This window comes from Drosophila arizonae, chromosome 5 (genome assembly GCF_054131065.1).
Source record: "Drosophila arizonae isolate 15081-1271.41 chromosome 5, UAZ_ARI_1.0, whole genome shotgun sequence".
NCBI lineage: Eukaryota > Metazoa > Arthropoda > Insecta > Diptera > Drosophilidae > Drosophila > Drosophila arizonae.
The window spans coordinates 7,431,835-7,459,316 of record NC_142925.1 but is presented as its reverse complement, the minus strand read 5'-3'; the positions used below and the strand labels follow the sequence as shown (position 1 = coordinate 7,459,316).

General features: G+C 39.8%; 1 protein-coding gene across 3 annotated transcripts in view; it reads left to right on the top strand.

The window, feature by feature from the left end:
• Positions 1-1,344: 1,344 nt before the first annotated feature.
• Positions 1,345-27,482, top strand: part of psq (BTB-domain-containing protein pipsqueak) — a 52,866-nt gene continuing 26,728 nt past the window's right edge. For all 3 annotated transcript variants that reach the window (XM_018009622.2, XM_018009621.2, XM_018009620.2), the window contains exons 1-2: positions 1,345-1,494; positions 1,564-1,728. In XM_018009622.2, the coding sequence (XP_017865111.1) occupies positions 1,345-1,494; positions 1,564-1,728 (315 nt within the window). The remainder of the gene's footprint in view (positions 1,495-1,563; positions 1,729-27,482) is intronic.

Genomic DNA, 27,482 nt, shown 5'->3' with positions numbered 1-27,482 from the left:
GAAATAAAAATAAATGAATAAAAAAAAAAAACAACTAAAAGTAAAAATAAATGGAAAGAGTGTAAACTTCGGGCTTGGAGCCTGAAACTGGTTTCGGGTTTCTTTCTTTTGGCCTGGGCCAGAAGGCAGCGCCGCATTTTACATTTTCATGCACTAAACTAAAAAACTTTTCTGAATTGCCAGCCACGCAACGACAATGGGCCGCATGCAGAAAGTTTTATTGAAAAAAATTAATGGAATTCGAAAAAAGCAGGCCTAATGCGAGGTGTTGGCCAAGGGTTAAGCATGAAATTGGATTGGTAATCAAGCTATACTGTATATGGATAATAGTTGTAGGAAAACAACAACAAAAAAGGATACTCATTGGTTTGGAGTAGTTGAAAATGGGGTATTCCAGGGATGAAGAGAGAGGGAGAGAGGGAAACAGAGAGAGAGAGAGGGAGATAGGGATGAGGAGAGAGGGTTATGCTGTTAAAGATCTTTAAATTGTAGCTATATAAATTGTTTTATATCTGTATAGTTCTTTATGTATTTATATAATATATAGAAATATACATATGTATATAGTTCCTGTTTAACAGATATACAACATTTTTAGTCTTAATCAAAACTGATTCAGAATAGTGTACAAAGAAACAAAATTCGAAATTTACAGGGTAGTAACAAGTCGAGGCTTAAGGCATTTACAACGACTACCTGTTTTATTTTTTTTTAATTTGGGAGACTTGCATAGTTGTGCTGGGCTTCGCGTTGCTCGACGTTGTAATGCACCGCACAATGGACTCCTTTTACATGGCTTGCCACAGCAGGCGGCGTCGGCCTTTTGCATCCGTGACTATGCCACAAAAAGCTGGCTCAGTCGCAACTTGCGTTGCATTGCGTTTGGTATAGAAGCTGAGCCAAAAACAAAAAGAAACAACCGTAGCACTCGCTTGTTGTTGGGTATTGTGCGTTTATTGATCAGCTTTGCCGTGTGAATAATTGATAAATGTGTCTTAATTATGCGCAAAGCAAATGCAAAATAATTGCAATTTGCTCTAGGCGCTGTCTGCGCAGGCGCAAATCTATTTTAAAACTATTCAATATTCAACAACTAACGGCATTTGTACTTGCATTGTTATTACAGCGCTGCCAACAGCAGGACGGCAACGCCAACGTCTGCGCCAGCGTCGTCGTCGTCGTCGTCAACGTTTTCGTAGCACTGAGCTTTTGGCAGACTGAGCCTCAGCGAAAGTGAAGACGTGCCTGCTAGAGGGGCAGAGCGAGCGAGAGAGAGAGAGGGACGTTAACAATAAATAACTGCAATTGAAAGTTAAGAGAGCAACACTTGCTCATACATACAAAATGGCCGCCGTGCGGGGACATCAGTACTTTAGTCTGCGTTGGAATAACTATCAGAACACGATGACGTCAGTGTTTCAGCAGCTGCGCGAGGATCTCTCCTTCGTCGATGTGACCTTGTCCTGTGAGCATGGCTCGCTTAAGGCCCACAAGGTAAGCAATTGATAGAATTCATCGATAAATCAATGGATTAATTATCGATAATAATGCATTTACTTTTAGGTCGTCTTATCCGCCTGCTCAACGTATTTCCAAAAGCTGCTGCTCGAGAATCCGTGCAAGCATCCAACGATTATATTACCCGCCGACATCATATTCACAGACCTAAAGACAATTATCGATTTTGTTTATCGCGGCGAAATCGATGTTACCGAATCGGACTTACAGGTGAGTGCGCCTGTCTCCCCCTTCCCGGGCAGCACCCTAAATAATTGAATATGTAATTGCCCAAGCGGCTTAAGTAAAAGTGGACGCAATTTCCCACGGACCAATTATGAATCTATAGAATTCTATAAAATAGGTCCTTGAACAAGGTTTTAATTGCCAATTGTCTATAATTGAAAATCCATATGGGAATTAGCTATAGGTAAAGGATGATAGACTGTGAAATACCCTGCAAGAAATTTGTTGTGTGAAAATTCTAGAGAAAGCTAAAATTATTTATTGTGTTATTAATAAGAATGTCGATATATAAAAGGTATTGCTTAGATATATGTATGTATATCTATTGATATACCTCTCTTTATATATTTATATATAATTTACTACACATTTGTTTTAGATTAGTTATAAATAGATTATATAGACAAGTTTTTATGTACCCTCAATAAACCCATATGTATATACATATATATATGCATATATGTGGACCTATAAACATATTAATGATAAGCGCTGATAATTCAAAATAGATTTCATATTGCTATCAAAAATTTTTTTATGGTACTTTGAACTTTATGCGTAAAGCGTTTATCTTAAATAGATTGTTTTAATACGGGAATGTTGGGAAATTATATATTATAAATTTCAAATATAAGATAGTAGTGTTAAGGTTGTGATACTAAAAGTCATTTGATGATTGATGGATTGATTAGATTGAAAGCCTTCCTGATATGAGCTCATAGATATTACCATGCAACATGCATATTTATTCTGTCAGTGTATTTCTTGATAAGCATTTAATGACAAACAAAAACTTATTATTGCCAAACAAATTTATTTATATTTTTATATAACTTAGCTAAAAATTTTTATATTAGTCTGAGGATTTCTCTCAGAGTATTTGCCAAATTATACAACTCTCTTTAGATATTGTGAATCTGCTGTATTATGCTAAATTATTGTTTGCAGTGTATTTCAAGTTATCAATCAGTTATTAGTTTAATATGTATTCCCATTGTAGTCACTACCCATTTCTCTAGGTGTACTCGCTGTAATTGCTTTGTACACAGTTTTCTATGGCTGCTTTTCCGAGTGAAAAGCCTGTGGCAAATGCAGCAGCCGCACCTTTGACACGCATTTGCTACGACGGCCTTTTATCTTGAATAGATTTATATAGATATGTATTTGTATATATGTATGTATATGCGCTGACTATTTGTATAAGCCATTCACATGGACATTCCGCACCTTTGGCTCTGCACAAACTGATTGAGGACAACAAATACAACAGCAGCAGTTGTATGTGTATGTGTGAGTGTATTTATCTCTTTTTAAATTGATCAGCAACATAGCCACACACATACACATACTTTCTCTCTCTCTCTTTCTTTCTCTATCTCCCTCGCACACAAAATACACCCACAATTATTGCTTGAATTCGTTATCTCGCCGGTTTTTGTCAGTTCTCCTGCTGCGCCTGCCTCTCGCTCTCCCTGTATCTCGCTCTCTTTCTCTGTCCCTGCGCTGCTTTGCATTTGACGAACGCCATTGTAATTGTTATTTGTGCGCTTCATTAACCGTTGATTGCTGTTGTTGTTCCCGTTATTGTTGCCTTTGATAAAGAATGTGAGCAGCTTTTAATTAATATTGATTATTTATGCAGTTCTCTGTTCGCAACGAGTATTGCAAATATTATTTTTTTATTATTGGTTTTATTGCTTTCCATATTGTGAACTTAGCAAAGTTTAAATTAATAATTAATAATTCAATTTAAATTTAAACTTGAAAAGTATATGTTTATAATTGTTCAGATTGTTTATAACAGGTAAAATTGGTTTAACACAGTTAATTCATTTAAATTATATTGAAAATATTTACCTTTAAAAAAACAAATTTCACGCAACTTAACGAATTATCCAGCACTTAACGCATTAACTTATTTACGCAGCAACCATTTGTGTTTAGCCAAGACAGCAACCTTTTGGCTACACTGGTGGCTGGCATTAATGTGCCAGAGCTGTGGCTCCTGGCGAACGGGCTCATCGTATTAACGCTCTCACTCAATGCAAACGTGATGCCGGCTTGAGTCGTTGGCCAGCAACAACAGCAACACACACAGAGAAAGCAAAATAAAAAACGCTCAAACTCAAGCTGACGCAACACTCAAACGGTGGCCCACCCTCTCACTCTCGCGCACACACACACATAGACGGTGTCCGAAGAGCGCGCGGCGCTGGCTTCAGACGGCGGGCAGCCAACGACTGCGACGACGACGACGGCAACAACTTCCCATTCATACTGCAAGTTTTGGTTTTGCTTTTGCTTTTTGTTTTTGTCACAAACGTGCGCTCCATTTTTATTTTCGCTGCAAAAGTTTGCCGGCCATTTGTGTGAGACCCTCGCTGCCGCCGTCGGCGCTGCCTCTTCCTCTGCCTTTGTCGCCTCCTTGCACAAATTACCAATGAGCGGAGAAAAAGGTGGCAACTACACACAGCTATACTACAGCTTGTGTTTGTTTGTATCTCTTTCGTCGTCATCGTCGTCGCCGTTGTTTCTGCACATGTTCTTGGAGTTTCGTGCTGTGGCTCTGCTGCCTCTCTCCTGCCGCGCTTGGCCACCACTTTTATGTATAAAACTTTTTCGCCCATTTTTATTTTCTGTCTCGTTGCTGTTCTTGTTGTTGCTGTTGTTGTTGTAGTTGCCCTTGTACTTTTGAATGTTTTTGCCGTTGTGCGTTGCGACTTCGCCGTCGTCGTCGACCGCAACTTCAATGGCGTCGCTTTGTATGTGAAGCTTTGTGGACGTCAACGTTGACGTCGCCTCGTCTTGCCCAGCGCCTGGTGCGTCGTATTTTGACGCTGCTGCTGCTGTTGTTGTTGCTGCTTTTGTTTTTGTGTGATTTTGCATGGTGGCCCCCTTTTTTTTGGCGCGTCTGCATCGCCTTGAAAAATGTTGTATGGCTGCTGAATGCGACTGGACCTCAAACTGGACTTTGTATCTGTGTGAGTGTGTGTGTATGTATGTTTCATATAGGTTATTGCTAGCTCTTTCATACACAGCGCTGGCAGTGTTGCCACTTGGTTTACTTTTTTTTTTCCATCGTTGCTGTTTTTTCGCCTAGAGCTTAGATTCGATTTTTGCTAAGCGTTAATTATGCTGGGCACTGTGTGGAATGCTTTTAGCGAATGGCTCGCTCTTTCTTCCTCACACTCATTGAACGCATGTAGATGATTAACTGCGAGACAAATATATATGTATGTATGTGTATACGCAGCAGACATAAAGTCGTTACATACATTTACACAGCTACATGTGCTTGAGCATATGTATTAATCTTTGTGTGTGTGTGAATATATGTATATGTATTTGTGTCACACATGCATGCATATGCCGCGACAACAGCGCCGCCATGTGCTTGGCTATATTTATTGTTTTTTCTCTTTCTTTCATTCTTTATTTTTTTATTTTTTGCATGCCAACACTTGAGGGTCTTCCCATCGCCAGCACCCTATCCTATCCCATCCTATCCTACCCTACCCTGCGCCTGGTTGGCCCCATTGCATTGCATTGCTTCCCCCCGGTGCCATCAACGTCACCTTTATCTTCGGCCAACTATGTGAGCAGCTGAAACTGACACACACGGGCGCAGCAGAACAGCAACAGCAGACGTCGACGGCAGCCGCAGCAGCACCAGCAACAGCAGCGAAAGCAGCGGTCGGCGGCGACGGCGACGGCTATGGCAGCAACCCAGTTAATAGGGGGGTTGGCGTTGGAGACATAGCGGGCACACCCAACAGCCAGCATGCTGCTACCTTCCTTCCCATTCACTCTCTACCACCCTCCCTTTGCGCCCAGCAACCACTTGGCTTGCATTTTTTCCGATTTTTTCTTTCATTCTTTCTTGCAAACAATTTTTATTTTCTGTGCAGAATTCGTTTCGTTTTTTTTTTCTTCTGCTCTGCTTGCTCTCTGAGTATTTTTTTTGCCCACAGCACGTCGCCAAAGTGTCTCAGTGTATATATGTGTATGTGTGTGAGTGAGAGCGCGCTTTGGCTTGCCACTTTGAACTTTTCGAAGGAAACAGCAGTACAGGACAATCGCTGCTGAGCGAAAAGGAGGCAAAATAAAAGAAAAAATTGAAATTGAGTGAAGTGCAAAGAAAAAATGCTTCACACGCACACACACGCACACTTATAAAAATATATGTGCGAGTGTCCGCCAACAATGGGCCAGCTGCTCCATACACACACATTTACAGCTGCCTGTGAGAGTGGTTTGAGTGTGAGTGCGAGCATGAGCGCGAGCTTGGACTCATCGTACACTTTCATTCTCAGCCCTCCCACTGGTCCAAGTAGTTTCTCTTTCCGTCTCGCGCACTACCTTCGCTGCTCCTGCTCCAATGGACGACGTTGCGTCTGTCCAGTTCCGTCATGCATTTTTTTGCGTATTTTTCGTCCTTTTTCTTGTCTTCAGATTCGTCTGCTGGCCAGGGGCCCTTTGTTGTTGTTGCTGCTCGAGAGAGCATTTTTTCTTTGCGGCGCATTGTTTTTGCCGCACAGTGGTGCGCAATAGGCTGAGTTGTAAGTGAATTTGTTGATTTAAGAGCGTTGATATAATGATAAAATAAAAATATTTGTTTACTAATGATAATTGAAATTTGTTTCTTTAAGTTTTCGTTATTTATACCATACATTTAGTACTATTTATTTATAGTGCTTATAGCATTAATTAACATAAAATTAAAATCGCTGCTTGACCAAATATTCTGTTATTTTTCAATTCCTGTCCATTTTCTTAGCCCTTGTCCATACCCATTAGAACATCTATGTTGCTTGTTCTCGCTTGTAGCCAAACTCCTGGTAACAAGAAAATAAAAAATAAAAAAAAATGCTGCCCATCAATTGCTGCAAATCTATTTCTTTTTTCTTTTTTTGCTCAAATTTTCCATTGTTTTTACTGGTTCCGCTTGCAGCGACTAAGTCTGCAGCTTCATACCCGTCCGACAGGGTCCACCCACTTGGGTGTCAACCCAACACAAATCATGGCCAAGCGAATTCATCTCCAGTTAATGGGCGTACATCGTCGCATTTGGTGGCCTGGTCAGTGTTGGTCATTTTCTAAGGGTGTTATATACTTGGCACCCGCCATACAAACAACCACCCAACCACCTACATACTCAGCCCCGCGTGGAGGTTCTCTTATGTATGCGCACTGTCTCACTCACTCGCACACACACACACTCATACACAGACACACACACTTGTAAGTTTGCCGCAAGTTTGTTAAGAAATATATGTGTGGGGTTGGTTGGGTGGCGCCTACGACCGACTCACGCTGCTCATCAATAATGCAAATTGTTGTTGTCTGCAAGAGTTTCGTTTACGTTTCGAGAGAGCGCGGCCCACGGTGCGCGTGTTGTGCCGCAATTTTTTTCAAGCTTTCTTGCTGAGCTCTTTGTGGTTGTTGTTGGCGTTGCCGGCGCTGCTACTGCTGCTGCTGCTCTCAGTGTTTCTTCTCATTTTTTCGCTGCTTCGATTTTTTTGTACTGCTTGCTGCTTATGTTGTTGTTGTTGTATGCTTGAGTACGTCTCTGTCGGTTGGGTGTGTGTGTGTGAGTTTGTGTGAGTTGCGGCTTGCTTATGTTTTTTTTTTTTTCTCTTTTTATGTGCAGAGAGCGGCTACGCTCTGCAATTTTTTCCGATTGCGACCGATTTTTTTTCGCTGGCGCTGCTACTTTGAGTGTATGGGTGTATGGGAGTGTGTGTGTGTTTGAGTGTTGCTGAGCGTGTGGGTGTGTGGTTGTATGTGTATGCTTTTGCTCCTTGCGCCTGGCTGTTTGCTAATCGTTGTCGTCGCAGTCAACGTAGACGTCGTCGTCTTTTGGCATCATCTTTTATTTGTAATTCGGTTCATCATCATCGTTCATCGTTCTGTCGCATATGTATGTAACTGTATGTGTGTGTGTGTGTGTGTGTGTAATATCGGCGTGTCCGTGAGTGTGTGTGTCTGCATTCGCTCACACGCTGGCGCTGCCGCTGTCGCCGCCGTCGCTGCTGTTGCCGTTGCCTTTTCTTGTGTTTTTTTCTTTCTTTCTTTGCGCCGCAGCGGCAGCGACGACGGTCAATGCTGCCAACTTTGCCGTTGCCAGCCATCAGACAACATTTGTACTCGGTGGGTCTTGCTTCGATCGGACACTCGGTCGCCGCCACGTTGCTGTAATTATCGCGTACTATTTGCACCGTCCGCCGTTTGCCGTTTGTCGCTTGCCTTCAGCCGTCGTCGTCTGTTCGTCGCCGTAATTTCCAATTGGACGTACATACATCGCCAATTGGACCGCTGCGTTTCAGCAACCCCAACCTACCTCCCCCTCATTTCCCATATGTAGTCAGTCCCTTTAATTATCCGAAACGTAAATTCTGCGAGTTCCGCTGCAAGCAAATCAAATTTAAACTGGCCGAAAAAAGTGCTTAAAAATAAAACTCGGTCCCCAGTTCGTGTACCGTTAGTGTGTCGCTGCCAGCGCCTCATGTGGCAGCCTCTTTTAGCTGCTTATTTTTGCATAAATTCAAGTTCGCGCGCGTATGCACATATAAATATTTACACACACATACGCAAACACAATAACACACACCTACACACATTAGCAAGCACAAAATCAGCGCAGACAGACCGCTGTCTGGCTTCCCCCAATAAGAACAAACAAGCTTTAGTAGGAGCAGCAGCGGCAGCAGCAGTCCAATAAGAACAAAACAACAGGCGAAAAGAAATACCGCGAAACGTATAAGAATTCAACTTGGGGCACAGCTTAAGCGACTTACGTTTCTTTTCGGCATTACGTAGTAAACGTAAAGAGGCATTCCCTCAGACACACACTGTGTGTATGTGTGCGGCCTGGCTGGCTGCATACATCAAACACATGTCGCTGCCGCAACATTCCTTTTGGTATGACGTTGACGTTGCGTCGCTGTCGCTGGTACTGCTGCTGCTGCTGCTTTCGCTGCGCCTTGCAAGTTTTTGATATGTGCTGGTATGTGTGTGTGTCTGTGTATGAGTGTGACAAGTGCCGTCGCCGCCGCCGCTGTCGCCTGCTGACTGCGCGCTTTACTTTTTATGATTATTTTTCCTTATTTTTTATATACATATTTCGTATTTATTTTATGTGCATTTGCCTTTTGCCGCGTTATTCGCGTGTGTTTTGACTGCGCGCCGCTCTCCAGCTCTCGCATTACGGTTTATTGAACTAGGCGCGCTCTATTTATGTTTTTGTTGTATTTCTTTTTTGATTTGCCTGCCAGATGGTGTCGCAGCTTTGTGTAGCATCTCTGTCTCTCTTTTTCTCGTTTTATACAGTTAATATTTTGCCTTTACAGCATTTCTCATTAATTCAATTTTCATTATAGCAAGCAACAAAATAACATAAAGAAATATAAAAACAAAATCTTGTGCAAATTAAAGTCACGTGTTGACAAACATTTAACTAAAACAAACCAAAAAATAAAAATAAAAAAAATCCCCAAAAAATACTTAACGCATCCACTTCACTTACACTAAAGCTCTTACGTACACTTTTACACACATACAGACAGTCTTTTTACAACTAATCGCAACAATTGCGTCCATTTTGCTCTCCATATCTCCGTTTTGTGCGCGCGTTCTTATAATTACATACATACATATATTATTGTTTATTATTTAAAAATACATGCATATAATATATTTTTAATATATATCCATATATATCCATATACATATATATATGTAAAGAAGAAGTTTTTGGTGTGCATATCTATATATTTTCTCTTTCGTTTGGGTCTTACACAATATATATCTTTACACATACAACGAAATCAGAATTTAATATATAATTGTATGCAATTGATTCCGTCACGTCGTCTACTACAATTTGTCCAACCGACTCTACAACAATAAAACTACGATATTTTAACTCATAAGAGAGAACAAGCACAAGAAAAGCTGCGCACGAGGATTAAATGGTCTAATTGCCTAAGGTATGTTTTTTTTTTCGCTTGAATCTAATCAGAATTTCTCTTTGACATATGCTCAAAGAGTGATACTCTTTGAAAGGAATTTTTGTTTGCGTGCAAATTGATTGGGAACTTATACATAGGCAAACTTTTGGGAATTTGTCAAAAAAGTCCCTTAAAATGTTGCCTACCCGCGGGCGCTTTTCAAGTTCAACTTTTTGACTTTTTTTTTGGCTTTCTTTTATTTTGTTCTCCATTTAGTTTAACGCACCTTTCCAAGGGCTTGGCATGCCTTGTCATGTCCCATCAAATAATGCCATTAATTAGGCGCAAACACACATACACACACCACACCCTTAATAGACTTTACGCCTCTCACCTTGCCCCTCGCCCTCTCTCGCCCTTTTGCACGCACGGGCCTTCGTTGCCAATCTCTTAGTTGCGCTCGTTCGCAATTAGCGACCATCAGAAACAAAACTGAGACATAATAACGGACAAAAAATACAAAAAAAAGTATATAAATATATACACGTTTATATATATAAATATATATAAGAGCTTAAAAAACGTGAAAGCCAATGAAACGGAGCGATTTTTGTTTTTGTTTTTGGTCAGTTTCTCCCTTCATTTTTCTTATTGGGCTGCTTTGGCACACCCAAAAATTAAGTTACATAGCTGTTGCCTGTTTGTGTTTATTTGTTGTTGTTGTTGTATGTTTTCTTAAGGTTTTTCCAATAGCCACCAATTGAGGTCTCGTTTTGGACGTTTTCTTGCCCATAATGTGAAAGTTATGGTCACTAAAAACCACTAACATAATGCCAAAAATCACACACAATGAAGCTTTTAGCATGCTCCAATATATTTGTTTTTCTTTTAAAAAACTTTTGCAAAGGCCTAAAAAAGAAAATTCTGTTTGTATATAAATTCTATTTGCATTATAAATATGAAGGAAAAAAGTTGATTTGGATTCTGTGAAATTATGTTTTAAGGCCAATATTTAAAGCTATTTAAACTCCTCTTATGCAAGTTCTAAGTTAACAATGGTTAAAAAAAAAAAAAAATAGCAATTTTTAGTATGCCTTAAAAATTATGCAAAATAAAATTTTACCATAAATATCTTTAGAAAAGTGAGAAATCCAAAAACCCATTCTAGTTAAAATTTACTACAACTAAAAAAGCTTTAAGCACAAACTAGAAATATAGGATATCTGCAAGTCTTTCAAAATTTCTTTTAAAAAGTTTTGTTTCATTTTATATTTTTGCTTAAGCAAATGCATTTATCGCATGCCAAAGTGAATTTGAATCAGTATAAAAAAAAACCTCAATCGGATACCAATCGATATTTTTTAAAAGCGCAGTGTTGTAAAAGGCAAAAAGAAGAAGCAGAATCAATAGAGAAGTTAAGTTGAGCCATCAAGAGAAGCGTCAAAGTTTACCAAGTGTTGTGCAGCAAAGTGGCGGCAACAGCTGCTGCGAAAAACTCACAACTAAGAAGACTTTTCAGTAAAAAAAAAAAAAATAAATAAAAAATAAATTCAAGAAATTGTAAAAATGTGTGTGCGAGGTGGTTTGATTCCTTAGTTGTCATGTCTTTAATGTTGTCTGATTTACTGGTTTTTTATTCAAATATTATTTATAATAATTTATAGAGTATCTGTCAGTCGAGCATTTAACCTAGTATATCAATTTTTGCTTACCATGGATCTATTGATCATTCTTCCACTTGCAGCGAAGCATCTAGAGATCTGGAATGCTGTGGATGTATAGGGTATTCGCTAGTCGTGCAATTTTGATAATTAGCTTTTATGATCATTTTGGCATAATTAGCGTTGACAATGTGCAATATAATTGACTAAACCTAATTATACAAATATACAGGGCAGGTGCTAGTCGTAGAAGATATATGCTTAATTTGTACAGGGTATTCGCTAGTCGTGTAACTTATAGCAGTAAACTATTATTACAGTCTCTTAGTTAGCTGTTGTCTTTTATATTTTATAAATGTTAGTCCTATATAAAATTGCAGGGTATCTTCTGGCCGATCATGTCTATGTAATTCATTCCCTCACAATCTTTTGCTCTAATTTAGTTCTCTTCTGTTTACCGTAAAATGATGCAACTGTCTAGCTTAAGCTCAAGCTTTACAGGGTATGTAATTCGCGAGCACAAATCAAATGATCACCAAACAACTACAAAAACAACGGCAACAACAACAGCAACAACAACAACAAGAAATGAATATATAAACAAAAGCCAATGGGTTTTTGGAACGCCGCAAAGCCAAAGCCAAAATCGGTTTGTCTGAGCTGACATGAATTGACATGAACGAGCCTGTCCAAAGGGGGCCATGGGTGGCGAGGTGGGCGGTAGGGATAGAGTGAGTTGGGGGGTCGTAGCTGGGGCCACAGCTGTGCACAAGCAAAACTATGCAAGAACAACAGCAACAACAACAACAACAATGAGAGTAAAAACGCTTAAGTTGAGCAAGAAAAATCAAGCCCCAAGCCCCAGAGTCAGTGAAGAGGTAAAAGGGTGATTGTAGGCAGTGGAAGCGAGAGGGTGCGGGAGGGGTACACACACACACACACACACACACACACAGAACGATTATGCGCCGGTTGCTCTACAGCTTTTGTGTATACAATAGCGGGTTATCAAGTCCCAAACAGCGAATCGGCCGGCCAGTCAGTGCGGGTGCATTGTGCCCCATGGCCAACATAAACCCCACCCCTAGTAGATGGCTGAGATGGGGGTGAGGAGGTGGGGTGAGTGGGGGAAGTGTGCAAAGCGCTTATCACAAGGCCTATTGAGCTGTGCGAATGGAAATGGAGCTTACACTGTGGGCGAGTGTGTGTGTGTGTGTGTGTGTGTGTGCAGTTGTAGTTGAGTGGGGCGGCTTACACTTGAGCACACACACGCACACACACACACAGCCAGCTTACACAGATAGCGTAATCAGGGTATTTCCGAGGCTGTGATTTTTATATTTTTCAATTTGTTTTTCTTATTTTCTTTTTATTCTTTCTCCACGTTTTTTTTTTCTGTTTCTTGTATTTATTTTTCTTTTGCATTCATTTGCGCTGCAAACGGCGGCTACTTCTTAATTTCTTTTTAGTGCTTAAATGAGTTGAGGGTTGTGCCCAACCCCCCTCCACCACCGGCCGATACGCACCGCCCCCCTCCACAGCCCTTGCACAGGCAAATTTATTTAAGAAAATCACAAGAAATGTAAAAACAACTGGGCAGCGCGCGACTTCTCTCTCTCTCTCTCTCTCTCTCTCTCTCTCTCTCTCTCTCTCTCTCACTGTCTCTCCCATTTCTTTGCTTTATTCTTTTATTTGTTTTTTGTATTTTTTTCTCGCTTTTTTCTTCTGCTGCCTGAGATTTAACAATCCCCCCCGCAGCCCAGAGGCGAGTTGATTTCTTTCTTTTTTTTTTTTTTAAGGGTGGCTTTCTGTAAGTTTCCTGTTAAGGTTTTACTTTGGCCTTTAATCGATCGACTTTGTTGTGGGCGGGCCATAGTGGGCGGTGTTTGAGCAGGGTGAGGGAGGGGGTGGGGACGGGTGCGGGCCGTGCGGGCACGCGTCCAAGAAGAACATCAATCACAGTTCCGCAGTCACAGCTAGACGGCAGCTTCAAAGACGAACACACATCGAGAGTTGGGTGGAAATTCCTGAAGTTTACGTCAACATATTATTCAATAGAACTCGTCCTGTTTATCACTTGGAACATCTTTTAAATGCAAGTTTATTTATTGGATCTTGAGCACCTGAAAGTTTTTCAATTCTCCGACTCATGTAACTTCCGCAAAGTTGCCAAAAATTTGTTTAGAATGTCTTTCGTTAAGTTCGAAAAACAGATTTATGGCAAAGTGTGGCAGCAATATTTAACGGGAAAATCTCTATGAAAATTGTTTGGATACAACGTATTTTGATGGAGAGTAAAATTGCAAATATTTAAAAAGAATCTAATATATAGTAAGCTGCGATTTGAAGTTCGTGAGAATTGCATAGAAAGGTAACAAGTATTTATTATATTGTAGTCCACAAAAGTTGGTTTTGAAATCCGAGCAACAATCGGCAAATAGTCAAAGCAAAGTATTGAATTTTCTGGAAAATTCAAACACTCGCAGAGAGGGGGAAAGAGAGTGTGAGTGAAAACTAGCAAATTAACGGTTCTCTGGAATCTTCAATAGTTGAAAATTGACAATTGTTAGTTTGGTCTATTGGGTTCTGTGTGATGCTCGACTCTTGCGTTTGGTTGGATTTTGATACGGTTTTAGTTAGTGCAACAGAGAGAGAGAGAGAGAGAGGTAGAGAGAGGGAGACAGAGAGAGGGAGGTAGTTCGTGGGGAGCGAAAGGATTGCTGGGAGGACCTCGGCCAGCGAGCTAAATGAAGCAACGCGAAAATGGGGCGCAAAAAAAAAAAAATAGAATCGAAACCAAAACGCAAACCTTTTTTTTTTCTACTCTAGATACATATAGCCATGTGGCTAGATATATATATAAAATATATATAGTATATATATATATTTTGGAGCTGAAAACAACACAAATGTAATCTATATCTTTTTGCCAACACCAACAACAGCAACAAAACCAACAACAACAACGACAAAATTGTCGACGTTGGTAAAAGTGGGCGCGGCATTTGAGAGGCAGGCGGCGTCACGAAATCAGAGAGGGTGTGCCCCGAGACGCGACGTCTGCTGGGCATGGGATTAGTTGAGAAATAAAAATCCACCCAAGCAACAACAACAACAACGAAAAAACTGCTGATGAGTTGAAACGTTGCTCAAAAAAAAAAAAAAAAGTAAAAAAAAAATATCGGTTATTTAGTAGTTGTGAGTGGGTGGTCGGGTGGTTTGGGTCCGCTCGAGGTTGCTTGCTCGCATTTTTCTCGCTCTGTTTCATCTGCTCTGCTGCTTCATGTTATTGTTGTTGCTGTTCCTTTTTTTTTTTTTTTTTTTTTTTGGGTGTGCTAAAGAGAAATTAAAACGAGGGATTTTTCCATTTGGCGCTTAGAGAACTTGCCTGAGCTGATGTGGGTTTTACTCCTTTTTTTTTGCAATAGCTTCTGACTTTTATGTAATTATATATAGTATACATGTATGTGTGTGGGAGTGTCTATATAACATTGTTCGCTTGTCTGTTTGGCTAGCGGTAAAGGATTGTAGAGGAGGCAGAATGGGGATTTGGGATTGTGCTCAGCGCTCATCAATATAGCTGAAATTGACAAATGCAAGTATTGAGCAATTGAGCAAAAGCTAACAATTAAAACGTTTAAGAAGGTGGCACAAAGAAAGACAATAAAAAGGAGAATACAAGATGGACAGAGAAAGAGATAGAAATTAATTGGGGGAAATTTAATGCACATATGTGTACAATATATATTCTTAGGCTTTGAGTTTGTTTATTTAAGCGAATTTGTTTTATTTAAATCATATATATTTTTGTATATTTTAAATATAGATATTTTTTACATTTATTTATATTTAATTTTTCTGTTATACATACGTGTAAATCAAGTTCTCTCTAAACATCCCTTGAATTTTGGGGAATTATTAATTACCAAACAGCTGCTAAAATGTCCCTTTTGCGCTTTTGGTCCTTTTTTTTGCCGTTGTGTATAAAATTTTGCTATGAGTAAAGAAAAAGAGAAGCCAAATGGTCAGCGCTGTGTTTGAATTGTCGTTTTCGCTGATGATGTTGGGCTGTCTCTTTCTTTTTTTTACAGTGGCGCCTGGCAGCGATTGTTGCTTGCGTGGAGAAGTTTTTTTTCTGATTGGATTGGGCGTCGTTTTCTTATGTACAACCCTTTTTTTTGGCTGTACATAGGCTGTATTGTTTGCATTGCGGATGTTGCGCACAAGTTACATGTTGTGAAAAATTATAAAATATTTAAGTATTTGCAATATTTCAAATGTTCACAATGTGTGCGCCTGTAAATAGGCAATGGCAATATTATGAAAACGAAAGCGTTACGACTCGACCTACAGCAACAAGAAAAACATGAAGAGAAAAGATAAAATCCTACAAAAGTAGCTGGGAATCAAAATAAAAGACTCGAAAATCAAACACAACAAATACTCACACATACGTGTCGACGCCGGCAGAGCAAAGATAGAAAGCGCGAAGAAGAAGTAGCAGAACAAGCAGTAGCAGCAGCAGCGGCAGAAGTAGCGGCAGCGACAGCAGCTGTAGCAGAAGCAGCTGTGGCAGAAGCTAAAGTAAAGTAACGTAATGTAAAGTAAAGTGGCAAAGTGAAAGACGCGAAAACTCGCTCATGTGACCGAGCGACCGAGTAATAAAATAGCAAAAAGCGACAGCGACAGCGACGTCGACGTTAGCTGAGACTGAGGCTGAGCAGCAGCAGCGTCTGTGGCGTTGCCCGTCGCGCAATGTAAATAAAAGTATAAAGCGTGTAAAAGCAGAGTTCAAAAAAGCGAAAGAGCGCAAAGCGAAAATACACATAACATAACATATAATAATAATAATAAAAATGCCGGCCGCTTTAGCGGCTGATTTTCAGACACACTCTCTCTCACACACACACACATTGACGAAAATTTTGCCATTTTTGCTTTGGTTATCCTATCGCCGCGTACTATTTTCGTCAGTCAGCTGCTGCTACCGTCTGCCGGTCTCCTGCTCTCCCTTTGCTCATATGTTTTTCATTCGCTATCTGGTTTGTATAAACGTGTGTGTGTGTATGAGACTGTGTGAACGTGTTGTCTGCTGAGTATTTTGATAATTCAAACTTCCTCAATGTGCAGCAGTTGCGAAGCGGCGACTTCTTTTTCTTTCGCTGCTCTGCTTTACCTACGCGTCGCCGTTTTCTGTGCAACTTTTGCTGTTTGCTTCTTTAAGTTTTCATTTCATTCATTGCGTGCACTCTTTTAGCATTTCTTTTATTTTTTTTATTACTTCAGCGTCTTCAAGTTCAAATATGACGTTTGTTTTTATTGCTTTGCTGTGTGTGCGTCGTCTAACGGATTGCTTTAAGTAGGAGAATGCGAACTTTTTTATGCGTAGTAAAGTGTAAAGAGAGCACCACTAGCAAAGAGAGCAGCTGCTGTTTAGTTTTAATTGTCATTAAGAGCTGACATTTGAAGTATTTAAAGAGAGGGCTTATTGGTTTTCAATTAAAATGAGATCAATTGGAATCTTTAAGAGCTGTCTTAAGAAGATACTTCCACCTTAAGAGAGTTTGATTAATAGCAGAACTTAAGGAGATTCTTAGGGATAACTTTAAGCAAAGTTTTCAAGTTTTTTTTTATGATGCTAAATCGGATTTTTTTTTTTGAGTGTGCTGTGCTGTTTTATCCTGTGGCAAGCTCTGCAACTGGTCAAACGTTGTTGCAGTTAAATTAAAAATATGTGGTCTACTTTTAGGTGGCTAGCAACAGCAGTAACTACAACAACTTGAAGGATATTATTGGTAGAGCAAACGGGCAAACACAAAGCAAATTTTTGAAGAATTTTTAATTAAAATGCAAGCAGCTACAACTACGCCGGCAGCGACGTCAGCGGCGACGCGTCGTCCACATGTTGTTGGCTACGGTTTTTTCTTGTTTTGTGTTTTTCTATTTTTTTGTAATTGTGTAAACATGGACGAAACCAGCATAGAAGAAGCAGCACCGTAAAAGGAACGGCGACAAATGTTGCGGTTTTTCGCAAAGCTGAGCGCGAGCGCGCGTAAAAGCAGTTAGTAAATTGCAAACACACATACACACAAAGTCAGACACCTGCATCATATGCAAAAAGAAAGAAAAAAGAGAAATGAGAAAGGGGGGAGGGGGGGGGGGGGGGCAAAAGAGAGCGAGAGATTGGGCAGCCTGATGGTCACGTAGCAGGAAGCTTTAAACCCAAAAGCCAAAGTCCAACGAGTGTGGGCTGCGTTTTTTGTGTTTTTTCTTTCGTATATGGACTTTGCATGACAATGCGAGTGCAAGCGAGATGGCGAATATGGTAGTCATGCATACATATAGAGGACGGTAAGCTACAGCTGCGTAGCAAACAACATGGCGGACAGTGCTTTGTGCGTGCTCTCCACGGCAATGCCATTTAACCTAAACATCATTCAGCGTACATGGAACGTCTGCCAAGCATGTTGCTGTTGTTGCTAGTTGTTGTTGTTGTTGTTATTGTTTATGCTGCTGCTGGTGCTGGTGCTGCTATTCCTTTTTCTTCTTCTTCTTCGACGACTGTTGCTACGCTTTGGCTATGCAGGCGGACAGCAACGCCCAATTGCTCAAATGGCTGCAACAGAGGCCCCGGCTGAGTGCCTGGCTGCCTGGCTGTGTATTGTAACTGTAAATGTAACTGTAGCTCGGTAGCTACTCCTGAGCCCAAACACACACACACACACACACACACACACACACACACAGGGACACAGAGCTATGTTTCGTTCCGGCGCTGGTTGCTCGGAGCCTGGCCTGACGTTTCATTTCCGTAACTCAAATGTTGCTCAGTTGTTGTTGTTGTTGTTGTTGCAGCTGGCGCTCTTGTTGCACAGTGGAGACACTTTATAGCCGGAGAATCTTCATTTACTTCCGCGCCCAGGCCATTTTTTTTTTTATTTTGGCGTTTTTTTTTTGTTCTTTCTATTCTTTCCTGCTTCTTTTTGTTGCGCATACGCCTCGTGTAACGTCGAAGTTGAAAACAGCTATTTCGCCTTCTTTTTTTTAGATACTCTAACTCGGAGATGGGGTATGTGACAAGAAGTCATGGCATTTGATAAATTCAATAAATGAGGAAATTTATGAAACTATGATTTTGCCTAAAGCTTTAGCTTATATATATTCCTTATATATTTCCTTCTCTGCTGAAGCCCTTGAAAATGGGAAAACAGGGTATTATGTAGAATGATTCATGGCATATATTCTTATTTTTTTTATTATTATTTTTTATTTTTTATTTTTTTATTATTATGTTTTATTATTAATTAAATCTACGTTAGTTTCCCAGCTGCTCAATTTAGTTTTTTGATTAATTTATATAATTTGTAGTTTTTGATATATATATATATATATATTTTTTGTTAGGTTTACATTTTACTGAATTCTGGGTTCAGAGTATCTCCCGACTAGAGTTATCCTGCCTGTTAAAGCTCTGTAAAGTGCATTAAAAGTTGAGCTATATTTAAGATAAAAGCACAAATATCTGTGACATTTCGCTTGGCCCAACTGGCAGCTATTGTAAATTTAAGGCCGGAATCATCATCATCATCATCATCATCTTGATTATGGTGATGATCATCATTAAATGCATTATCAAGCTGACTATGTCGTGTGCCCCCGTTGTTCATCTTTGCTTGCAAAGGCTTGTGGCGCCGCTCCCTCTATTTGTGTGTGTGTGTGTGGCTGCCACAGCTGACAATCAATGTTTGGTTTAGCTGCAAAAATGTTCCTTTTTAGACGGGGCAGAAAGATAGAAATAAAAAAAATGAAAGAATGAAAGAAACAGAAACAAAACATCGAGTGGCTATGGAAGAACAAGAAATGTGCGAGGCGAACAAAAAAAATGAAATTAATTTCTTTTGTGTGCTGGAGCGGGCAGGTGAAAGGGGGGGTGGGGGCGGCAGATGAAGACGACTATGGGGCAGGCGGAGGGGCCAGGGGCCAGGGGCTGTGCAGCTGCAGCTGCGACGTTATTTAGCTGGCCGGAGACTGGGTCGCAACTCCAATGTTCATTTCCGGCAGTCAAAGCTGCGTCCTGTGCGGCGCTGCGCTCAGGTGCGCATCTCGGGAGTTTGAGTTAGTTGGCATCTTGCAGCAAGCCGTGGCAGCCAGGCAGCCAGGTAGCCAGGCAGGCAAGCTGCCACGTTGCAGCGCTCTTCATTGCGCTGTCTTTTCATACGCTAAGGTTTTTATATGCGACTTTTTTTTTGCCTAGATTTTTTTCACCGCATTCTTCTTGGCGTTTGTTCATTTGCCCGCAACTGTATCCATGGCATGTGGCATGGGCGCTGGCCGTAGGCGTGGCACATGCATATAAGCCGCCCGCAACCGACAGAAACGTTTGTCTCTTTAGTTTTTTCCGTCTACTTTTTTTTTTTTTTTTTTTTGCTATTTTCTATTTTCTATTTCTTTTTTTTTTAGAGTGAATTGCTGTGTATGCTAATGAAGCCTCTTCTTTTGGGGCTGCAGCTAGGAAGGGTTCGGGGTTGGGCTGAGTGTGTCTAGCAGGAGGCGCAAGACTAGCGCACTGGGTCCGAGCCGCTGCTGCTGCTGCTGCTGCTGCTGTGGCTGCGGTCTAAGCTGCTGCCATTTGGCTCGCTTTTAATCCCTGCCGCTAAAGACCAAGAACGACGCCCACTTTGCTGCGCAGGCTCGCCGCTGAGCAGGACTCGCAGGACTCCTGTGTGTGTGTGTGTGTGTGTGCAATCTGCACGCCTTGTTGCGGTATTAGTTTGCTTTACGTGATTTCGTTGCATTCGTTCTTTTTTTTCCTCTTCATTTCTTTTACTCTCTCTCATTTTTGTTTCTTTCTTTTTTGCATTCTCACATTTTCTTTGGCTCTGTGTGTGTGTGTGTGTGTGTAGAGGAAAACCCCATAGATTTAATTACAGTTTTCCTCTTGCAGATAATCGAATTTTTTTGCTTGCCACGTCCACGTCGACGTCCTGTGTTGCATGCAACTTCCTTTTAATCTGCATGTCGATTTCCTTTGCACAGATTCTTCTCTTACTCAACAGCAACAAGAACGAGGTTCTTCTTCTTCTTTGTGTACTTTTTTTCTCTGCTCTGCTCGCATTTTTCTCTCTCTCTCTCTGCTGTGTTTTTTTCGAACCAAGTTTTCACATAAATTTCAGTTCAGTTGTAATTAAAAATTGCTTTTGAGGCGAAAGCGAGGCTTTTGCTGCGTTTCTTAGTCAAAATTAGCTTCCATCTTTCAGCTGCTGCTGCGTTACGTTTAATCCGTAAGCTTCACTCGCCACATCCTTGCCTTTGATGTCCTGTTCGAGATTTTTCTCCATTTGCTTTTATTGATTTCCACACACACACAGGAAAAAAAGAAAACAAACCAAAAAATTGACTTGAAATTATTTACCAGAAATGATTCCTCGTTTGACTGCAGCTTAATAAACTTTTTTTCCTGCGACTTTCATTGTTTAATTAAAAATTGACAAGGAATTGCCAAAGGTTGCAGAGAAACACAGAGAGAGAGAGAGAGAGGGAGAGGGAGAGAGTGAGAGGGAGAGCTTTGTAACTGAAATTGGGTAATATTGATGAGAGTTAATGTTAACTGGGGCAGAAATTATGGAAAACTCGAGCAATATTTGCTGGATATCTTTTATATATGAATGGATGGGTATCTCTGATTTACTCAGTTTAAACGTTCTTCTAATTGAAATAAGTGATTTCCAGTCCAATTGGATTATTGCTACCGATTCTCTCATTCATATTATATATACATAAATGTTTTATTAAACAACATTTCTCTATACGAATTTGTATTTTCCAATTGGAGTGTATAGTAAATACCTGTACTTCCAATTGGATTTCATGATCTACAAGTTGAAATTCTTTATCCTACAAAGGGTGCAACATTTCCAAATTTCTGGTCTCTCAGAGAGTAATGTAATTTTTTTTACTATTGTGAATGGGTATACAAATATATTATATATAGTTATCATATAATATAATATAATAATACATAATATAATATATAATCTATTAAATGGGCGTATATTGTAGCTATAATTGACTCTAAAGTAAATTGTAAGTCAGTGTAGATATATATATACATAAATACGGAAATAGAGTATATTATATTTATATTTCCTACATATATATAGAAATATATTTATACTTTGAAATGCATATATTTTAAGTTTATAGCAAGTACCTTAAGTGATTTTCCATTGCATTTTTCATGATACCTTTTACTAATGACCCCAATTCGCTTTGCTCTCTTTCTATCTTTCTCTTTGACAGGTAAGCAAAAATCGTGACGATGTGAAACGCCCCACAAAAAAAAAAAAAAAAGCAGAGCCCCAAAAACTACAACAGAAACCTTCCACAATATGAATACAAAAAAAAAATAAAAAAAAAAAAAAGAAAAAAACTGCAGCAATGCAAGAAAGTAAAAACTGTAAGTTTCACTGCGATCTGCCAGCAGATTGTAACGAATATTAAAGTAACTAAAAATGTATATATATCGATACATTCATATATACCATATATACCCTAATTTAAATGCGTCTGTATGTGTATGTGTGTGTGCGTGAATTCCAATATGCCCACAAAATATGCAAACTGAATCACAATGCAAAAATGTTGAACTGACTTGAATTTTATTTCAATAATAAAATGTGCAAAATATGAACAGATGAAATTTGTAGTCGACTTTGAGATACGCTATAAAATTAGCAGATTTAATTTGTCTTAGGCAGAAATTTATTTATGAGTTTCTAGTTTTCGAATTGTTGTGGAAATATTTAAGAAATTCGAGAAATAGTTTGTTTTATACGATAGTTTTTATTTGGCGATAGTTAGCTATACAAAAAGTTACTCAAATTATGCAATGCATAAATTTTCTTTGTTAAATCTAATGCAAGTTTATAAAACAATTTTGCTTTGGAATATATTTATAGAGTAATTTTCATATTCTTTTGTCTAGTAAGGGAACAGCATTTATTTTAGAAAAAACGATATTGTTATCGATATATGTGTACAGCTCTAATATGGAGTATGGCTCTAGAATATTCTGGATTCTCACAACAGTTTTCTTTCATTATACAAATACCTTTAAGCATTATTCCATATACCCCTTGTATACCCTTCAAATATACCCTTTAATATCCAATTGTCGATCGCTGAGCACTCACTCACGAGCGCAACAATATGAAACAGTTGCTTGACTGACGCCGCCGATCAGAGATTTTTGAGAGCTGCCCGCCTCTGTCCTCGTGATGGCAGCAAAGCGTGATACACTGCCCAAAAGGAAAGAGTACAAATGTACATATGTATACACATTACTGTATATAAATGTGTGCTTATATATATGTAAAATTTACCTGTGGCATTGCGTTGGTATACCAGGGGCGTGCCGCTGCCCTGCTTTGCTTGCTTGCTCCCTTTGGCCACTTGCCACACTCGCCACACTCGCCACACTCGCCGCACTGCTCGTTGCTTGAGCTGATATTTTTTCGTTTCGGGCCTGCGCACGATTGTCGAATCGAATGGGGATCGAATGGGGATCGTCGTCTGAGCCCGTTTCCTGGAATCGTTCGAGCCAATCGACTTGCTTTGTTGTGGTTGTTGTTGTTATTTGTTGTTTGTTGTTTGAGCTCCTGAACACATGTAGTTTGTGTTGTGTGTGCCCCGGTTCTGTGTGTTGTATGTCAGCCTTTGTATTTGCCTGCCAAAAATACAGAATACCAACCAACTGTTGTCTCTTCATGCTAGAGAGGAGACAGCTTTTGGGTTAAATAGCACGAATGGAATATGACGATAAATAGATGATGAGAAATCGATATGATATTTTTAACGAAATATCTTTCGCTTTTAGAATGATAATAATAATGTCTATGTAAAGCTAATGTTGATGGCAATGTTAATGCTAATGTAAATGTTGTTAATAATGTTAATGGTAATCCAAAATCCTTGAAATAATTTTGATGAAAATTTGATATAGTCAAGGAAAATCTAATTTAAAGATTTATAATTCTTTTCTTTTCAAATAAATACAAATAATACAAAGAGTGTAAAATGCAGATGGATTTAATTAAAATTACTTATATACTTATTGTTATATAACATTATAAGCTATGTAATGCTTATCTTATAAAAAAAAAACAAATTGTATTACATATGCAGTTCGTGTCACGCACGCATCCCTAGCATATGACAATATCACAGAGCACTGAGAAGAATAACGACTACACTTACACACACTGTAAGACACACCCACACTCATGCACCATGTGCTAATTGAGTTAGTACTCGCTCACATGTAGCAAAGTAGATGAACAAAATACGAAATAAAATGAGCTAAATAATGTGTGGACAACACTTATGACTCGTGAGCGGCGAAAAATGTCGAAATACATAAGTAGCCAATGGATGAGAGAGAGAGAGAGAGAGAGTGAGAAATGAACAGAAGAGGAAAAAGAGAGGGGCCAACATATTCTGTCTACTTAGCAACTTGATGGAAAATAACACCCCCAAAACATTGGGGTCCCACAGTGCACACACACACACACACTACGGCTATGGTGCTGCACTGAGAGAAATGATCGAGACGAGTTTACTTTTCTTAACTTTTCAATTATTAAATTTATTTATTTTTATGTTATTGATTTTGATTTAATTTTTACTTATTTTTTAATTATTATTTTTATTATTTCTTGATTTTTAAATTATATATTTTTTATTTATTTTTGTTGTTGTGTGTGTGGGTTTTTTTTTTGTTAACGTTTTTATTTTATATTGATTAGATAATACTTTTTTTAACATTTATATATCTATTTATTAAATTTATTTATTTATATTTTTTGTTTATTTATCATTTTTAATTTATTTAATTTGTATTTTGCCGTGCTTTTTTATGTTGTTTATTATTATTATTATTTTTTTTAATGTAATATTTCATTCTAGTTCTTAGACTTTCCTGAAACAGTTTGCTGATCATTTGGGAGTATTTCTGTGAACATCACTTTCTCTCAGTGTACTTATTGTTAAATGGGCTTAGGGCTGGCTGCTGCACAACAAAACGATAAGCGGTTCGATAGTTGTTGCTGCAGTTGCATGCTTTGTGCTCAATTTCGCATATGGCATCGAAAACCGATAATTACCAAAGCCAGTCCAACACACAGACACATGCAGTAAAGTGCGCATGTGTGTGTGTATGACGGAGCTCTACCTGCAGCGGAAGCCTCACAAGAGACAACAACAACTACAACGTGTCTCGTTTAATATTGTTGTTGCTGCAACAAATTACTCACGCGCAAAAATTGTTGTTGCCATGCTTATTTTCTACTGTTGCTGCTGCTTCTTCCCGCACATATAATTTCACTATATGTATATACATATATACATATGACGTATGCTTTTTGGTGCTATATGTCTGGAATATACATATGTATATATGTAAAGTTACCTATAGATATACTTATGTGTGTATATGTATACCCTCACTATATATATATTTGTTGATTTGTGTGTGTGTTTGTGCATTGGCTCCCCAATATGCATAATACCTTTATTTTACCTGTACGCTGGCATTAGGGTGACACAATTTGATCGTTGTTACGTAAAGAAACCAATTTGATCAATGATTTGTTCTATAAGTCAAAATATATTATTATCGATCATATTGATCTATATACATCTAAACTCAATTTTCAATATGATCCTCAATATCAATATATATTGCGATAAAAAAATGATCTTTAATATTTATTGATCATAACCTCTAGCTGAATATAAATAACATAATCATAATATATTTTTAAAATATATAAATATTCTTTGTTTATTGATCATATTCATCTATATATTCATACCTCTAACTAAACTCAACTTATATCATTATCTCTCATCGTCAGATCAGCGCATTATCACGTCAAATCTTTAAAGTAATCAAATATTTTCTCTCATATCTTGAATCACCCTAATGCTGATATCGTGGCACTCTCTCTGCATAAGTGTTTGTATCTCTGAGTGTGTGTGTTTTGTATGTGTGTGCGCTTAAGCCGCAAAAACGAAGTCAGCGTTTGCGACGACGCCGTCGTCTCAGTCGCTGCCACCGGCATCGGCAACAGCAACGGCTACGGCAACGGCAACGCGGCACCGGCAATGATGACGCCGTCATCGGTCTACCTGTTCGCAAAGTTGGACACATTTTCTTTCTTCCACAACGTCGCTTACCTAAGGGACTCATACATTTACACCCTACCTGAGCACACACACACACACATACGTTCACATTTGCTGCCAGTGAGTGCGACAAAGATCCATTGACTGGAAGAGACTTGCTCGTGTTCGTTCGCTCTCTCTCTTTCGCTCTCGTTGCTGCCGCTGCGAAAGTCAAGCCAAGCTGAACGAACGGGCCACGCTAAGCTGCTGTTGCCGCTCCGCCGGCGGCGTTAACCAACGACGACGCAGCCGTCGCCGTCGACGTGTCGTCGTTGAAAGTCTTCGCCGTCGCCGCCGTCGTCGTCGTCAGACGCCGCCGAACAGAAACGAAACGGAAAAAAGTTGGGTTTTGGAATTTTTTTGCTCTTGCTCTTCTTTGGTTTTCAGTTCAGTTCGATTTTAATGCACAGTCGCGACGTACGTGTGTACCTGTCTTGTGTCTTGTGTCTGACGCTTCGTCTTCTTTCTCTTCCTCTTGCACGCTCTCCTTCGTAGCGGCGCTGTGTGTCTTTTCGAAAAGAAGAAGAAGAAAAAAAAAAAAAAACGTCGCCGTCGTCGCGCGAATACACGAAAAACACCTTAAACAACAACAACAACAAGAAAATAAAATAAAAAGTAAAGAAAAGAAAAAGTGCAAGCAAAAGCAAAATATGCAACAACAACAAGTGCAACAAAAGAAATAGCGCAAACAACAACAAACAACGGCAAGAGTTAAAAAGTGCGATCAAAAGAAATTCAAAGAAAGTAAGTTTGCTCGCTCAGTTGTTTTTCTTCTTCTTCCTCCGCCTCTTCTTCATCTAGTTTGCACAATATTCCGTTTATTTTTGGCAATTCTGATGTTGTGGTGCAATATGCAAACGAACGTTCTGCATGCAGGTAGACAGAGTGAAATGGAGGGGGAGAGTGGGAGAGCACACTTAAGAGAGAGAGTTAGCTTTGGAGAGAGCGCACTTGAGCTTTGCTTTGAGCACTTTGGATTGCTTTTTTGAGTGCAGAGGGCGCGGGCACTCTCTTCTGGCACTTGTGTGTGACCCAACCGATCACCGGATGTGTCCGGCTAATGTGCCGGCCATTTTGTTTTGTGCTGATCATTAGCTCGAGTGTCGCTGTCTCGCTCGCACTCGCCGCTGAGTATGTGCATGTATGTGTGCGTTTGTGTGTGTGTGTGTGTGTGTGCTTGGCTCAATTATTGATTGATTAATTATTGCTGACGCGTATGCGTCGTCCGTTCGACCATTCGACCCTTTGCAAACCGGTTCATTGACGTTGACGTCGACGTCGCTGCCAATGTTGCTGTTGCTGTTGCCATTGCTGTCTGTGGTCTGCGTGTGGCGCACTCTCTCTTTTCTATATAGCTTAGGCAAACCCCCCCCTGCTGACCCCTTTGCCCCATCTGACACCTAGTTGCTGGGGCGCCTAACTATAATCCAATTGCTGTTCATTTGGCTGTGCTCCTCATCGATTACCCGCATCTACTGCTGCAGCTATACCTCTCTCTATCTCTCCCTGTCTCTCTCTCCTTCTGGTTCATCTGCACTATGGCGCCTGCGCTGCCAGCCTCCCAAGCCGCATTTTCAATCAACAACAACAGTCCGTAACGGGGTTGCACATGGCAGCCAAACCCCATCGCTGCTCCTCTGCCTCTGCTGCTTCTTCTTCTTCTCCTTGCAGCCTTCTGGTCATTTGCAATTAACACTTTTGCGTACGTGCCACAGGCGGCTGCAGCTTAATCAGTCAAATGTAGCAGCAGCTGACCACATGGGCCAAGCTTCCAAGCTTCCAATTGGAAATTTCCAGTATTAGCAACAGTTAATGCTGCTGCCACACCACAAAGCTAATCAGCGTGCAACGACTTTCTCGTTAATTTTGTTGCCGCTGCTGCTGTTGTTGTTGTTGTTGCTGCTGC